Genomic DNA, 18,082 nt, shown 5'->3' with positions numbered 1-18,082 from the left:
AATGCCATTGCAAATACAGTGGTTATGCTTTAGACTAGCCAGGCTATGCCAGAGCCTGAATCATACAGTAGAATGTGTGAAGGGTGTATCCACTCATAATCAAGCAGATAAAATGCAGCATATTTTTTTCCGAATCACACATTTAAAAAAAAAAAAGAGAGATTGGCTAGATGGTTATGATTTTTTCAGTTGTACTGGACACCATGAAATAGATTTCATGGAGTTTGCTAAATATTTGTGGTCTTTCATTGAAGCCTCCACAAAATTCTGTCCATTTTTTTTCTCAGCTTTATTTTGTTTTGACCATCCTATATATATGTATATGAGTGTATAAGTTTAATTTTCTAGAGAACAAACTTAATTTAACCCTATGTACAGACTGTTGGAGTATATTTGCCTCTTTTAGTGCCTTCTGACATATTCCCCTTCAAAATAAAGCAAATTTCTAGAAACTGTAGGACTTCATTGCTTCATGTCTCAGCTTGGGTAGGTATGAGGAGTAGAAGAGCCTAGACAACACCAATTTTGTTTTGTGACAACTTTCAAACTGTTCAGTTTTGTTTTCCTTTCTCATTGGAAGACAAAACTTCTTGCCTGCATGTTTCTATTGAATAGGTTGTATAGGAACTGATATTTCTAGATCAAAGTTCTCCTGCTTCTTGATTTGCTGTTTTTCCTCCCTTTACTACTTGGACTCATTCTCCTTTGAAACTTGACATGTTTTGATGATAATTCATTTAGCCAGAGATTTTGTGCCGTGAAAAATACAAGGTTTTGTCATTTTGTTGATGTATTATGCTGCTTAACAGTAGGTGATTCAAGCCTGAGTTGATGGGACCAGTATGATCTATCAGACCAGAAAAGAAGCTGGAAACTCCAGAATTCAAATTTTGGCTTCAATAGAAAACTCTTCTCTGAAACAATCTCTGAATGGCTACTTCTTTCCTGAATCTCCTCAGTGCTCCTTTGGTGAAGAGCTGTTCGTGGACACTGGTGTGTCGTTCTGTGGGCAGTGGCATATCCTAGGGACAGAGCATGCTGTTTCCCTGTTGTATTCAGTTCTGAAGGTTTTTTGGAGTAAGCTCAAAATCTGCTAGTTAGCTGAGCTACTACTGTACTGTCAACCTGTATGACTGGTATTTATCTTTCCTAGAGATGGAAAGATGATAGAGCTTTTTAGGATTTTTATTCTTAAAAACTGGAGTAGAACCTTTTAAGCTGGGTAAAGCTCTTTTGTTTCTCTTATCTCTTTGAGGGAATGAGTCCCAAAGGCACTAATTTGTACTGCTGAAGAACTGTAAAGCATCGTTAACTGCGAGTGTGCTGTCCTATCATCTGGCTTGCAAAGATCTCCCTCAGTTCTAGCAGATGAAAAATACTATCATCCCTGGTTATTGTAGAAAACTCACTTTAGCCTTAACAGGTTGTGTGGTAGGTTTTAAATCCTGAGAGATACAAAACTGCTGAATAAAGTAGTTTAAATTCCTTTAGGTGGTGGTGGATTTGATTATTATGTTATGTGCTAAAGCTAGCTACCTTCTTTATTTAAAAGAAGCATGTTTCAGATCCCAGAATTGTTTTCGTGTAACTTGTTTCTGTTATTGATATTAATGTCCTTCCACTGTTTGTAGTGCTCAATTAATGTTTACCAGTAATTTTGTAAAATTTCTCACAAGTTAAAATACCAGGAGATACAGTCTTAATAGAATAAGGTAGTGCTTCTATTCATAAATATTGAGAGTAGGAAAGAACTGATGATGATCTGGTTTACTAAATGTTTGTCTGAAAAAAGCTATGTAATACGCTGTTAATCTTGGATCAAAACTGGAGGGAAGAAAAGGATTATTTGGGGTCAAACTTCCACCAGTTGGTGAGAACTATGGCTAGTTTTGAGCTTCTAGAGCTTTGATTTGTCTCGCTGGTAGTGTGGGGGTTTGGGAGAATAGATTTGCAAGCTGAGGCATCAGCTTACTGCTGTCCCCTGTGCCACCCCCCCCCGCATGTAATGATACGGGTAGGAGATGGAGGGAAGGAAGTAGTCTTTTGCTAAATGCATAGCCAGATAAAACCCGCTGTAGCACATACCTTACTTGAGTAACTTGTCAAAAGAAGCACTACAGGGAAAAGATAATGCACAACGCCATTACAGGCAAAGCTGCTGGTTCCAGGGCCACTTTAAATTCCACTTTAAATTATTAAATACTGTAAACGCTATAAAGTTAATTAGAAGAGGAACAAACTCTACAAAGATAAATGTGTTTTCAATATGTTTCTCAGGGAGGGTACAGTAGAAACCAGTGAATGAGAGGAAATTTATTTCTGGCAGCACTCTAGACATGGAACTGTGGTTGAACTTTTTACCCTAATTACGTCCCCGCTAATGCCTGCAGCGGTCTGGAATCAAAGCGGCCCTTCAGGCCCTGGAAAGTCTCTGATGTGGCGAGCGTTTGTTGTGTGATGAGGGTTGCTTAAGAAAAAATGGAATATTGTGACAGGATTTTTCAAAATTTCTCAGTTACCACCCACCTCACTTGTTGCCTACAAAAATAGAGTAATTGTTTGCATCTGTGTGTTTTTGTCTGTCTTAGAAATAACTGTTATAAATCAATGTGACATAGACCCAGAGAACGTTTCAGGATTATATTTTCTTTTCTTATATGTTTTAGGGCTATTTCTATGTTATGTACTGTAAGAAGAATTTAAAGTACATTGCAAAATAGTTGGAGATTTCAGGATGATTTAAGGTTGTCCTCTCTTTTTGAGGATACTAATGCTATCAGATACTGAGTTATCAACACAAAGAAGATGCAATTTTATGTGCTTTATCCTAAGTAATGGTTGTCACTTCATGCTCTTAGTTTGACCAGCTAATTACAAACTGCATTGACTTACAGCCCTTCTATCTATATTATTACACAATTGCTGCCACTTGAGTAATTCACTTCAACTTGACAGTAGTTGAACTTTGCTTCTGTTACTACGTGCCATTTTGTATTTTACAGCAGTCTCTCTGGAGTCCTTGTCTTCTTACTTTTTTTTTTTTCTTTCAGTAATATTTAATGTACAGAGGAAAAGCCAGAGGAGCTTACTGAGCTCAAACATTCATATACAAACTAATTTTTTTTTTTTAAGTCCTAAGATGAGTAAAAATACCATTAGAACACAATAATTGGAATTAATAAACACTTTTTCTGGTATAGTTATTCCTTTTCTTTAGTTTTGATTAGATTTTTGAAATATAACAGTAATTTATTCAGCTGAATGAATATATTTTTGATAGCTTTAAAAATTTAAATTTGCAAAAGATGTAAAACGCATGATACATCAAAATTTTACTAAGTACTAAGCAATTCAAAATAGAGATTTAAAAGGCTCCTGCTTTGTGTTAATACAGTAAGGTATGTTCTTAATCTTTTTTTTTTTTTTCTCTCCCAATTTTGCTGGATAATTTATTCAGAATATCACCTGGAGGAGAGTTCTTTCCACATTTTTGGATAGTTGCTCATAAATGTCTTTTTTTATTAATCTGAATTTAAATTACCTCATTCTAAGATGAGGCATTAAGACAGTAATGCTAACAATTTTAAGATCAGGCATTAGGACAGTAACAATAACAATTTTAATCAGTTTTGCCTGCGCAATTTGAGGGGCTTCCTGTCCCATTTCAGAGTCTGCTGTATGTGGTGATCATCTCTGCGGTGAGAATGCCTTATGTCTGTGCCCCTCCTTAATGATTGTAGTTCCTATTGAACAATGTCAGCCAAATTTAAGTATGAAATTCCTTCGAATTTTATGAAAAGTGGCACAGTAAAGGAGGTGGTTATATCTGTGGCTTCACTGAGGGAAAAGCTGTAACATAAGCTAATTCTTTTTTGATGTTGAGATCCATATAGAATCTCAACTTTAAGGCCAATTTGAAGAAATGCAGACTTTATTGGTTCTGCTATTCATGGAGTTCCTTGTTCAGAGTAATTATTGTCAAGTACTACTTCATATGTTCAAGTTGGTTTTCAGTGAGTTCAGTTATAGTGAAAATTCAGTGCTTCTGAATATCAGGGTCTGCTATGTCAAATCATATAGTAAATCAAATAAGACACAAGAACATATAATTAATGGGCACTTTTGGCCTACCTGATGTGACCAGAACCTTATAGAAACTGTGATTCACAGCACTTTTCAAGTGCCTTAACCATAAAATCTAAGTTTATCTCTGTTCCAATTCAGTCATTTACAATCCTTTCAACTTTTACATTAAATAAAACAGAATTTGCTAGAGTGTGTATAAGAACTGAGGTGTTTCCAAAGATTTGGGTTTACTGCGTTTTGGCAGATTATCATAAGCATAGGAAAAGGTATGTGTCTGCCCCAGAAGATACCACTATGATGTATTTCAGATCTTTTTGATAGCTTTTTGGAGAGAATATTGCCAGAATTCTTTTATCATGAGTGCAAAAAATAAAAAAAGTCTCCCTAATTCCTTCTTGGAAACAGAATTGTTTTGAAGCTTTTCAAAAAATGTAATCTGAGCCATATACTAGCATATAAACAGTTAAGATTTGGTGGATTTACAAGCACCTGAAAACAATGTCTTAAAATAAGCTTGGCCTTTGGTGATTACATGTGAGATGAGGGTGATTACATGTGAGGGCCTGTTGTGGTTATAAAGTCATAAGTGACTCCACAAAATGCTCTGTTTAGGTTCTATGCTTTCTTGGTGAAAGTTGGCTGTAGCTGAGAGATTTCGGCATCAATTGGCTTTCAGTGTTGTGCTTCCAGAAATGCCATATTTGTTAAACTGTGGTATGTGGCTGTCTCTTGATGTACAAAAAGTTTATGCGTTTTTGTTTTTGTTTCATCTTGCACGATCTTGAAGATCAGTGTGGTATTTATTACAATACAAATTACATACTTTTTCAGTGGTGAATTCTGCTTCATTTGACAGTAAGGAAAAGAAGGACAAGACAAACCTTAAATTTATTTCATTCTGTAACTTTTGCTGGAAACACATCTACCACAATGCAAGCTTAATCAGCTGGTCATAGAGATCATGCTAATCATGTTAATCTTTGGTAGAACTATGACGGCCATGCAACTGTATTCTAATCAGTAGTTTAACTTTATTTATGCTCTCTAAGAATTGCAGAAATTTTTCTAGTTAAGCATGCATTCATAGAATGATCAAGGATAGCCAGTGTCTGATAAGTGCAGGTTCATAACTTCTGTGTAAAAGAACTGTTTGGTTACACACAAGAACAAAATCTGGTCCAGAGTATGCCAGAAAAAATGATTCTGTTCTCAAAAGTGAAGCTCCAGATGTATCTTTCCTCAATGACAGCTATGATCAAGTAAGCCTTGTAGATGAACAAATCCCATGGGATGCTGCTTATCTTCCTATATTAACTAACTCAAAATATGATGGGACAGCTATGTTTTGTAACATGTGGTATATCTCAATGAAGTGGAAAGTGTGTCACACTCCAGTGTTTCAGCAAAAGCATGCCACAGCTGAAAAGCCAGCTTGTGCTATATTTTACACTTCAGTGGCAGGCATGCCACATGTCGCAGAATGAAGCAATGTAATACAACATGCTGCAGTACGTAAAGGTAGGTTGTAGACTGTTGTTTGGCTTTATGTAACCATGCATTTTGACTAAGTTTAAAAAATATATATGTATATAAAGTCTCTTCTGATGACCAGTGTGAATAATGTTGTTACGGGCAGAAAGCACGCTAGTAGAAATACATTATACACTGTTGGTAAAGCAGAATGTGGGAAAAGCCTTTCTCTGCCTGAACTGAAGGGTATGTTGGATATAATCTGAGAGAGATTGAAATTAAATCGTAATGGTAATCCATTGCAGTGTTGCTGGTAGAGCTTGGCAGTTGCCAGTCATTTCCATTTCCTAAAGGATTCCACGTCCATCACACTATTCTCCTTGAACTGTTGGTACTGTCCTTACAGTATCTGTTATGATTCTACCAGTGTGTTAATAAACCTAGTCTTAAGCTTTCCTCTTGTTGGTATACAACAGTCTTTCTGACAGCCAGGCTGTAGATAGGAAGCAAGGCTGAGCTGTTGATTTGATTGAACAAAATGGACATAATGGTTGTCAAAAGTATTCCGAACTGGAGAAAAAAATCTGTGGCCTCCATCAGTTCAAGGCATCTGTTCCATGATTGCCAAGAAAATTTGTATTTACAGATACTTCCTGCACGCAGCCCCAGGAGTGGAAACAACTTTTCATTCTGTATTTGGTCAGGGGTTTTGCCTGTCATGGGAACTATGGTATGTGCTTGAGTAACCTCATTGTATCAGCAGTGGCATCGGAATGTTCACTTGAAGTTGCAGATGATGGCAGCACGCGCAACTGGTGAGGAAATGTTTATCTGCGTTGCCCTTTATTAGGTTCGCTTTTTATTAGATTGAAGTTCATGTTTTGATCTTCATTTGTCTAACTTAGAATTGTCAACTGACTCAGTAACTGAATTTTTCTCTTATGCTCTGCGTGGCAAGCATTCAGCTTCATCTTTTCTGCTGACAGAGCTAAGAGAAACTCTAGGAATTAGGAGAATTTTTGTAGAGGCTGCAGCGGAGAAATCTGTTTCTGTCAGTATCCTGGTAATTGCAAGCTTGGGGATGTTACTGCGCAACCTGTAGAGCGGAGATAGCTTGCCTTCACCTGTGGCCAAGTATAAGTCCATATAGGAAGAGATGTCAGGAATCCAGGTATCTGCATTTTTATTCATTGTACACAAAAAGCATCCATAAAATTACATGAGTAGATATCCTTAAAATGCTTCCACATGAAGTTCAGAGCAGTGGGCACTCAATTCAGAAAACTGTATTGGATCACCAATAAACGCTTGATTTATGTTTTATATTTAACTGGCGAGAGAATTAATGCTCTTGTCTACAGAAATATGTTTTAAACATAATTATGCTTGTTTTAATCTATAAATTTGAAGTAAAATTTTAGGAACAATTAATGTTTTTACTTTTTTTTAATGGATAAAAAACATTTATAGAGTGGTAGATATGCCTATAACCATCAGTCACTTTTAAACTTTATTTTCTTCATTTGTTTGAAGAAAAAAAAAAAAAAAAAAACTTTGACTAGCTTTTACATGGACATTCCTTTTACAATAAGGCTTTGTTCCTATCCCTTCCTGTTTCCCCGTTTATCTGTTAATGGCATAAATAAGGATATATTAATTAAAAATACAACAAAGCAGGACTAGTTATTTGGTAACAAACCCATTTTAAATGGAACAAATTAAACTTTGGTATAGCTGTATTTCACTTTTAAATTAAATTGAAAACCGTTTAAAATCTGGTAGATGGTTTTGATATTATTTTAGAAGCTTATTCCTCTGGTGATCATTTTTATGTATTCTGATCTTTTTAAATAAAATATGCAGCTTATTATGCTACCAGAACAGTAGTTTGCAATTTTTTCTAAGAAAAGGAACTATATTAATTTCCAGATGAATTTGCTGATTAAAGCTTTTTCTAATTGAACTTTTAACTATAATTTCTTATATGTGACCATTTCATACTTGCCAACATGTTGGAACATTTTTAAATATGTTTAAGCAATATTAAGAAATATATAAGCATTTATTTCTATACGCTGCTTAAAACTAAAAGCTGCTTTTGACACCTTTTAAAAAGAAATAACATCTGGAACTATACAGTTCAACGTAACTGAAGATTTGGCCCGTAGTATTTTGCTTTGAACATTTGAAAGGTGTCTGGGCTGGCAACTTTTGTTCCCAAGTATGAGACTTCTGTATTGCCTACTAAAGTTGTGCTGTCCTCTCTGGTGATTACTCAGTATTCAGTATTGCACTCAAACATCTTGCTGCATTATTAATGCATCCCTGTCTCCTTTTTTTCCCACCACCTGTATTCTTCCTCTACTGTTTTTGCTCTGACTCTGGATTACAAGCCTTTTGAATTAAGGGTTTTCTTGCTTTTGTGAAGCGTCTTGTGGGTTCCTGCTGCTGTGCTCAGCGCTCTCGGTGGTGCTGGAACGGTGCGTGTGTGCAGTACGTACGTACGGGAGGCTCCACTGTTGTGGTAAGTGGATGCACTTGATCTCCTGGAGGGCAGCACTGGCCTTGCCACTTGCAGGCAGCACTTGACAGCTGGTCGTTAGAACAGCTTCACGCGACTCTGTGTGTCCAACACTCGACAGCAGCTATCAGCCATCAACTGATGAATAGGGATAAAACAGTGGGGAAGATTAGGTAGAGAAAATGGGGGTGGTGGTGGTTATTTATTTATTTATTTAACGAAGAGATACAATGGAGGAAACTGTGGCCTGTAATCTTCTGTGATAGAAGAGACGCTAAAATATTTTTACCCTCTCAATCAGTGAATTTCTAATACTAAGTTCAATCATTACCTTAGTTATCCCTCTGGAGACTGAACAGTATAGCAATTCGCTGGCACAAAACTGACTTTTTATTAACAGTTCTTACATCTCTTCCAAAGGTACAATGTTGCAAACTTTTTTGCTGAAGGCAGGTTTATCTTTTGCCATAGCTCTTTAAATTTATAAGAAGTTAATAGAATATAAAAATATATTTGACTGTCTTTGAAAAGGCAATTGTGTATAAGGATAGAACAGGACAGAGTAGAACATTTTTAAAACACTTGCAGACAATAATTATACGTGAGGATAGATCTGGAAAATTACGGAAAAGAATTTCCTTGATTTGCAATAAGTTTATTTTGATGTCCTATTACCATTAGGTATTCTTTGAACACTGTTACCAAGCTTGTAATTATATGATAATGTAACTTATCTAGTTACAAGTTTTGTCTTTTAATGATATTTAACTTCTGTAAGAATTGCTTTTGCTAAAGACAGAATGAACATAACTTTGTCTGACTTAAGGTATCCATGTTACATCATATCTATTTAATACATTTGTTTTCTATAATTTATAATAGGGCAGCTAATTATGATGATACAAATTTGTCTGTAAGCAGAAAAGGGTTATCCACTACCATACCTTGTAGTAAAAGCTAGATATTTTCATCTGAGGATACGCTTTTATGGCATTGTACAGATAGAAAAACAAGATTCTGATAGTTTTTCTCAGTGATTTGCAGTTGTCAGGACCAACAGACCGCTGTGAAGCCTCCGATTCTCTCTGACCCCCACTTGAGTGGAGACAGAAACGAGTTCTTCCCGAGCCAGTCGCTTGTTTTAAGTTAGGCATTTCTTCAAGGTGTAGAAGTCTTATTTATGGAATTATGGCGACAAAATACTGCTATCCTTGAAATTAAAAACATGAAAGGGAAAATGACAAATTCAGTCTTTAAACATTATCATTGGAAGATAAGGGATCAACACTAGGTGTTGTTTTGACCTTTTTCGAGATGCAAGAGTGAAGTTTGTATCAATTGGTATTTAACAGAAATATTTTCATGCCATATCAAATAATTTCCTTTTTTGTATTTAAGGGATTAGATTTAGTAACATATGTCTAAGATTGGTACAGCTTTTTCTTATTTAAAAATAACTGCTTCCATGCTTTTTGCAATTTGTGGTACACTTAAAATGTCTCTGCTGCTTTGTGTTTTACCGATATGTGCACATTTTTGGGAAGTGTCACTTTCTCAGAAATCTTACTCTGCTTTTCCTGATTTTTGAATGAATCTGTTAAATATCATGAGTGAAAGTAACAAAGTTACTTACAAACTTCAGTTTTGAAGCTTTTATTGTAGAAAGCTGTGACTCACAAGGCCAGGGAATTTTAGGGCACTAACTAGTGGAAAATCTTAGTGTAAGCTTTCTCTGCGGTGGTGTTCTCAAAAAAACTAATGCAATCCTTGGATTTCTTAAAAAAAGGGGGGATGGGCAAGACACAGAAATGATTTTGTTTTCTTTACAGAGAATTACTAATTCTATGAGCGGAGTTTTCATTCTGGTATACATTCTTCAGAAAGAACGTGAGACTATTGCAATACTGAAGAAAGTTTGGAGCAGGACTGCCAATATGTTTTAGGGCTGGAAAACAAGCAGTACAGTATAAGACTTAAAATCCTAACTCTTCCATTTTTTTGTAGATGAGGGATTGGTTTGGGTGCATACTGGCATGTGGAAAAGATAACTGAATGCAGTGAGCTTTTTTGTGTTGTTGACACAGACATAAGAGCTGATGGTTAAAAGCAGAATGTGTACAAATTCGATTTTGAAATAAGTAATTTCCTTAAAATAAGATAATCTAAATGTTGGAACAACTTATGATAGAGGACTCATCGTTGCTTAAAGTACTTTAAGACAAGATTAGGTTGCTTGGTTATTAAAAAAACAAAACAACAAAAAAACCCTTTAAGCTTCTGGAATGTACATGGCCTGGAAAGAAAAGATGATCCTTCTACTACTGAAATCTATTAATCTAAGCAGGGGCCTTGAGGAGAATTGCCTTTGTGGTATCAATACACTAAGAATATTACTACAAAGATCGTAATCAAATCTCATGCTTCAACTTGCCTGTGTTAAGGCTCAGGTTAGGAATTTTTCCAATATATAATTAATTATGTGTACTCTGGTTTTGTTTCACTTTTCTTGCCATTCTGTAGAGCATCAGAGACTGGCCACAACTAGAGAGAGGTTACTGGATGAGCAGAACCAGTGCACTGCTGTTTGGAAGCTTGTTATGTTTTTTTTTTTTTTTCCTCACTGTTGTGGTCCTCCTGGTTGGTTAAGGAAATACCCTTTTCTCTACCAGTAACTTACTGGTAAAGCTGGTGCTTTGTAGAATAGTTGTTTTGTTTTGGGTTTTTTTATGTTTTTGTTTTAATCTTTCCTTAGTAATTTGTTATATAGATCATTTACATTTACTGTTACTTATCTTTCTCCTGTTTTGTGCCTGTGACGTGCTATTCAGTGTCAGTGCTGAAATACTTGCAGTGCGTTTGGTCTAGGTATAAGGATCGCTATCTAGGTGACACTTATGACCTGCATTAGGCAGGAAGCCTGGGTGGTGTAATGGTCCCTTTTGACTTGAAGATGAATTAAGCTGTCTGCTGTAAAACAGGTTTTGAAGCGGTACTCCATTCAAGGCATCCAATAGTTTTTAAAAAGATTAAATGTTTCTATAAATGTTACTCCCACAGATTGTTAAACCTAGGCCTAATAAAAGATCACTGTACTAATTAGGCTTTTGAGTATGATCTTGGTATAAGTTTTAATATATTTACCTCTATTTTAAAGACACAAGAATAAAAAATATGCATATTTTCTATGTTGAGTCTGCTGGGCTTGAAAAAATGACTATTGCAATTTGCACATAAACAAATAAAACATCATGAGAGGAGTATAGTAGAATAATGAAGAGTGGTACTAGTTAATGACTAACTGGCCAAAAATTACCACCTTTACTAGAATGGAAGGTAAGTCCCGGGACATGCAGCATTGTAACAGACATATTCTAATGGTTGTGTTTTTGGAAACAGCATAAGGTTATATTGGTGAAAACGAAATTGTACTTCAACATAGAAGAATAAGAAAGTCACCTGACCTAATTTTAAAACACTGAAATGGAAAAAAGAGCTTTTTTTAGTTGTAAAGCAGAAATTTGAAGATAGCGGACAAATCCTGAAACAAAAGTTGCCAGATTTTTTAATTAATAATTTTGTTTTTAAGTAAATTAGTGATAATTATAGGAGGACTATCTGATAAATGTTGAATTGCCTTTGACCGGAAATATATAATCTGCTGTTTGAAGGTTGTTTAGTGAGTGCGTTAGACTTACTGATCTACATAATTAGTGCTAGAAGGCTTAAAGTTTCTCATAATTTAGGTTTAAATTTAATTAACTTTTCTCAGGGAACGTAATTCCAATTTGTGGATTTTCTGCTTTTCATATCAAATAGTACTCATGTGAGTAAGAAAAGCAAAATTGGAAGTAGCATTTTCTAGCTGTTAGGAAGTAGTGTTTTGTAGTTACTGCAATAAAAAATATGGTTTTAGTCTTTAAGATAAATTAGTTATATTTAGCCAGATATTTTCTGTGATTTTAATCATATCTTTTTTTGTACCTAGCTTCTGAAGTTAGCAGGCATCTCTCCATTGAGGTCATCATATATATGTATATAACCTATACTAGGCTGCTACTGAATTTTACAGTTCTGTGATTTTTTTTTTTAATGACGTCTTCATTGGCTACTCCTGTATACTGTCGTGGATATAGTTTCACAGACTGTATATTGTTGAATATTATTTAAATAACTTGCCAGATAATACCTGAAAGTATAAAAACTGGAATACTGATTAAATAAAAGACTTTTTAACCATACATTCATGTCATAAGTATGCTGATCAATAGACCTTTCTTGCATTTCCCCCCGCCACACACAAAACTGTCTTGCACATTAGGAAAGTCGTTACGTAGTGACTGGAGGATTCCCGCCACCCCCGTGTTCAGGAGACAGTTCGGTAACTGATGTCCATTCTCTGAGTGGGATGTTCATCACATGGCAGAGGTAGCAGGGAAGGAAATAAACACTTTCCTTCTAAGCATACAGGATAAAATATTTCTAGGCACAGAAAATTATGGCCTCATGTTGGTTCTATCAGTCTTCTCCTTTTCTTCATATAAAAAGTGTGTGTGTTTTGTGCAGTTTATTTGTGTCTGTATGCAAACATTTTACACAGCTTTTATAAATTGGGTGATTCTTTGCTAACAAATCTGTGAAGAGATGGTAGTTCTGTTGTGATGCATACACACAGATGTATTCAAGTGCCAGCTGTACAAGGCATCTGTTATTTTTTCTTCTATCTCCATTTTGCAACAGTCAAATGAAAAAAGATACAAGAGCCTCAGTATAATTGTATATTTTATATTTACTATTGTCAACATGTTGAAGTAGTTGGTTGAATTTATGCCCATAATCTTTAAAATTTCAGTTGATATCTCTGCATTAAGAAGCTATTTTAATAATCAGGATATATAACAAAAATTTGCTGATAAGCTATGAGAGTAATTTGCAAGAATTTTATTTGACAGGCTTACTGTTGTGATTAAACTGCAAAAAGCAGCATTTTCACATTCCTGTCCTAATCTCTCCCCTTTGCATAGCCATCATTGGTACACTGAAATACGGTCAGAGCCTTTCTCACCAACAAGACTTGCATGAACCTTCAGTACTTTAGTTTATCAGAAGAAAAGCTGCTTCTTTAACTAGAAGTCTTCTTATTTTATTTTCCTTACATTCATAGAGTAATAAAATGATGTATGTAGTATAAATGATATGGAAGCAGATGAAACATTCATCTTATTTTCCTCTTAGCAGCCTTGGGTTCAGAGTCATTCTTAAATAATGAGTTCAAAGGAGTTGAGAGGTCTAGAATTTAAAAGCCTTACCTAGGATTTAAAATTGGGTCTAGATTTTTAAACTATAAGAGATTACTGTAATTGAATCTGATTATTTCTATGACCTGAGTCATAGAATTCCATGTTTGAAGAAGATTGGGAATTATGAAAATTTCAGCGGAGGTGATAAAGCGTTAGAAAAAGCCGCACTATGCTGCAGCTCTGTGGTGGCAAGCCAGTTCTAGCTTTTGCAGCCCTACTCCACATCTTTTGCTGGCTGATTCATGTTTCTACTTCCTTTCTTCCTTTCATGTTTGTTAGACCTTTCTCCAAGCCCTTTGGTGAGCTAACCTGGGGGAGAATTCCCTTTGGAGGAGAGAGGAAGGAAGTGTTACTTCTCTGCTGCTGGTTTGGTGTGCTGAAATGGGTCGATAGAGAATCCATTGCATGTGAGAGCCTGTGGGAGGAAGGGATGGGAGCACACAACCTGAGCTGTAGGCAGCACTGCACCCAAATCGGGGAGGGAAGGATAGCTATTATAACTGGTTGCAAGTTCTTTTGGCTAATCGGGGTACTCTTACTGTTTTTTAATTGCTATGGCAGAGAAATGAATGCTTGCATCTGTGTCCATAATCCTCATTCTTCTGCCTTGGGAGAATTGATCTGCAAGCTGAGGAGATATAAAAGAGCATAAAGAAAGATCATTCAAAAGGCTCATACTTTGAGAAGGGTTGAAAAATAATGTCTTTGGAAATTAAATCAAATTCTCCAGTGCAAGAGAACCCTTGCTGTATGGTATTCTGTTCAACAATGAAATGAAATTCCTNCCCAAAGAACATGTTATCAAGTTGTTACTAAGGCCTGATCAAAAAAAGAACTTGACATTATGGATATCAGCCCTGTATCATTCCTCATTAAGGTACACAGCTTTTAGAGTAGAATTTATAAATTGAAATTAGGCTAATTCAATTAATGTTTCTATATCTAATGAATGGATAGTACTCAGTAGCAAATGAGGTTCATAAGAACTATTGCTTTGAACAGGGAGAGGATTAAAATAACCAGAAGGAAATGCTAAAAGGAGAAGTCTTTCTGGTGCTTGAGACCTTTTCTTTTCTTTTTCCCCCCCCCCCCCCCCACACACTTTGGAAAGATTGCCAAAAAAGAGCAGGCACTTGTGTTTCCACCCTTTTATGTCATAGTTTGTGGATGCAGCACTTAGCCATGAAGCGGGACTTTCCCAGGAAAGTGTCCTCAGCTGTCTGAAGACTCATGTTACTGCTGAGTCTCTGTGCAGCTGGGAACACAAGCTTTATGGAGCAAGAAAGGAGTACAAGTATGACTTTTTTTATCTATTGCCACTTGTTTCTCCTAATTGGGTCCTAGGACCATCCTAAAATACACTCGGCCTTCACTTTATATTTATCTGATAAATAAATAACTTGCATATCACTTTCTGATCGTAGACTGCCATGTTCCATGGAATTAAACGAAAGATAGGGTATGGAGGGAGGACTTTGAATTGGAGCAAGTACTTTTGACCCAATCCATACTACTACTTTATTATTAGCACTGGAATTCAAAAGTTATTTGTTTTTAGCCAATGCTGCTTACAAAAGTATTGGTAGCATGTTCTTCTCACAATTGGCCAAAATAAAGTTACGACATACAAATTATTCAGTTGAGTGACAAGAGTGTTACCCAAAATTCTGTTGGTGTGATATGTAGAAGCTGCACGCTCTTGAAGCTTAAAATGTTCTCTGTCGGGGCATCAGATTTTGCCTTGTTCTTAAACATGTTTATTTCTGTTACCCTTTTCCCCCGAGAAAGCATGCTTTGGCCTGAGCCGTATTTTAGTTTGTTACTCTTAGCATCCTTAGTGTTGAGAAGATGGGTCATGAGGCTGTGTAAATGTCAAGTCAAACGGTCAAAATGGCGCCATTACCTTCAACGTGGGCTTAACCGATACCCTTGCTATTTCCATATATGCTAATATAATGTTAGCTGTATTGGCTTTTGTGACTTCTGTTGTGAAATAAGAATCTGTTGTATCCATCTATGAAAATAATTTCCTTTAGGTAATAAATACATATAATCAAAAGAAGTTTATAGATGGACCATTCTGTGGTTTTCTGCCTTTTCTAGCAGCAATGGGCTGCTAATATAAGGTAACTGGACTTGAACCTCACTGCTTTTAAAGTGCTTTTTGAAGGGTCTTTGAAGTGCTTAAAATAATAAATAGCACCCTCTAGTTATTAGCCTCAGTATGTGCCTATAAAAATGTATATTTTGGGAAGAGTTTCTGTAGGCAAAATGTCCAACTTATTTTTTCTGTTATTTCTTTGACTGTTGTCTTTTTGTGCATCTATTTTATATTGTTTCTCTGCTGTGTGCATGTTGTATAAACCATTTTATTATGATGAGACATTTGCGATAAACAGTTGGCAGTTGTACTCCAGTTTTCCTGAAAATTCTTGAACAGCTTGAGCAATCCAAAAGACAAGCAAGTGTTGTGGCAGGAATTGTGTTAAACTCTATAAAATAAAGCAGATGGGGCAAGGGGAAACACCCTCCTTTACCAATACTTAGTATATGTTTGTACAGCTGGCAACTTGTGCTGCTTCATATTCGTTGACCTAAAAGTAGCCAACATTTTAATGCGTTCTTGGAGGGGAAAAAGGTGTTATGGAAAAGAACTGCCACATCAAAGGCTCTCCTCAGCTTGTAAAATGGTTTCCACCACTACCTTCCTCAACCCTATCGGAGCACTCGGCGCTTTCTTCCTCTCAAAAAAAAGCATGCCTTTTTGTTAAGAAATGGCCTTAGAGCTTTATTTATATTAAAATGATAAAAGTGACACAAAGCAGTTGAAAAGATCTGTAGCTCAAACAAGTTCATCAAAGATATAACGTTAAGTCTGTATAATGTGTCTGTATCAAATACACTGTCATGATTCAGCTGTTGCGTATAGGGTGGTAAGCACTCGCTTTACGAAAGTGGTTACTCTGCAAAGCATTTTTTAAATGACTAGCATATACTCTGAAGCTTCGTACTTGTCAAATGATTTGTTTGCTGGTCAGATCTGCTTTCTAAAGCCTTATTTTGGTACAAAGGAAAGTAAGGGTTTGATTAATGGTTGCTCAGAACAGGTTCCTGACCATTGCGAATATCATAATTCAGTATGTAATCATGCCTTCTCCAAATGTAGAAGGCTTCTGTTGACCCTTTGTTCTCCAACATTCTGGTTGTATTGCTGGATTTTTTCATTTAATGTGCTAGGTAGGCTTGCTTTGTCCTGCTGAAGTAATTTAAAAATAAGATTACAAAAAGACTTTTTCTACTCTTTTTTTCCTTTTGTTATAATTTTTTTCTTTTTCAATTTGTCTGTGCATGAAGGAGATTAAAGTTGATTTTGTGACTACAGAAATGTGTTGGACAATTTCTTTTTAATTTTTCCCATTGAAATTATATGTTTTTTCTTCATTTTAGCACAAGTCCACCTTACTGTTGTGTAGACCTATACTCTTTGCGAACAGGAGAGATGGTCAAATCCATACAGTTCAAAACTCCTATTTATGATCTGCATTGCAATAAAAGGTAAGGATGTCCAATCTATACTCTTCCTGTGTTAGAACATGTAAAATTTCAGTAACAACTATGATTTCTGGTGTCTGGCATTCGCTGATTTTATTCATTTAACTTTGCTGTAAGCATAGCTTGGGTTCTCCACTTCTCAAGTAGCGTTTCAGTTTGAGATATGACAGCACGCTTTTACAATGGATTTCACTTGAGAATCTCAGAAGTTTTGTACATGAAATCATTTAAGCTTCTCTGAATTGTGATGAGGGTAAGCTGGGATCAGTGGTATCCTCTCTCTCTATCTATAGATGGAGAAATGGAGCCATAGGTATTTTAAATAAGGTAGTCATGGTTGTGCAACTCAGTGTCTGATTAGGACTATAGAGTTTATGTCTCTTCCTCGTATTCCTTGTTCTGTCAGATACCTTGCCTTGCTGCACACCAAAAACCTGAACGTGTGCTCAGTGCTCTATGGGAAATAATGTTCCTGTGAGTCAAATAACAAAGCAGTATCTCCTAGTTGGAATAACTTCACCTAATTTCTGAGAGAAAATGTCTTAGAAGGCTGAGCATCAGGTTTTAAATACCTTGTTTCAACAGAATCAGAGGTTTAAATTTTTCTGAATTGACTTCAGGCTGTCATCTCTCCAAGACACACAAAACTTAATATGCTTGTAGTTTACTGCATCTTTTTAAGAGAGAACAGAAAACCCAGGTTCCCTCTTCTACATGAGGATATTGATGATCCTTGTTAACTCTAATGAGAGAATCTCATGCAGTGACTTTGACTGGAGACCGTGACCGTGCTGCCTACTCTGATTCTTCCTCCCAACCTATTATTGTTGTTATTTGTCCTTATATGTGTCGACGTATCTTATGGAAGTTGTGGAATACAATTCTTCTGTTAAAGGTGGAGATTGGAAAGTGGAAAAGTTGCCGCATTTCCTTGACAATATGTATTTGTTTGCTGGAATTGATGGTCCTTCAGTAAGGAAAGTGCCAAAATGACATGAGTAATTAAAAAACAACAACAAAAAAGTGCCTATTTTGTGTGGCAGTAGATAGCATGTTTTATGTTAAGAACTGACAAGAATGTGAGCATGTATAAAACTCATGTAACTAAAGGATGTTAGTAGGGTTGGAGATTTAAAAAAAAAAAAAAAAAAAGGAT

At 35.9% G+C, this 18,082-nt stretch overlaps 1 protein-coding gene across 19 annotated transcripts in view; it reads left to right on the top strand.

Annotated features, from left to right (window-relative positions):
• BCAS3 (BCAS3, microtubule associated cell migration factor) overlaps positions 1–18,082 on the top strand; it is a 385,039-nt gene that overhangs the window by 39,467 nt on the left and 327,490 nt on the right. For all 19 annotated transcript variants that reach the window (XM_026071332.1, XM_026071331.1, XM_026071350.1 and 16 more), the window contains one exon: positions 16,822–16,929. In XM_026071332.1, the coding sequence (XP_025927117.1) occupies positions 16,822–16,929 (108 nt within the window). The remainder of the gene's footprint in view (positions 1–16,821; positions 16,930–18,082) is intronic.

Source organism: Apteryx rowi, unplaced genomic scaffold, assembly GCF_003343035.1.
Source record: "Apteryx rowi isolate R43461 unplaced genomic scaffold, aptRow1 scaffold_324, whole genome shotgun sequence".
Classification (NCBI taxonomy): Eukaryota; Metazoa; Chordata; class Aves; order Apterygiformes; family Apterygidae; genus Apteryx; species Apteryx rowi.
This window is presented reverse-complemented; position numbering and strand designations above follow the sequence as displayed.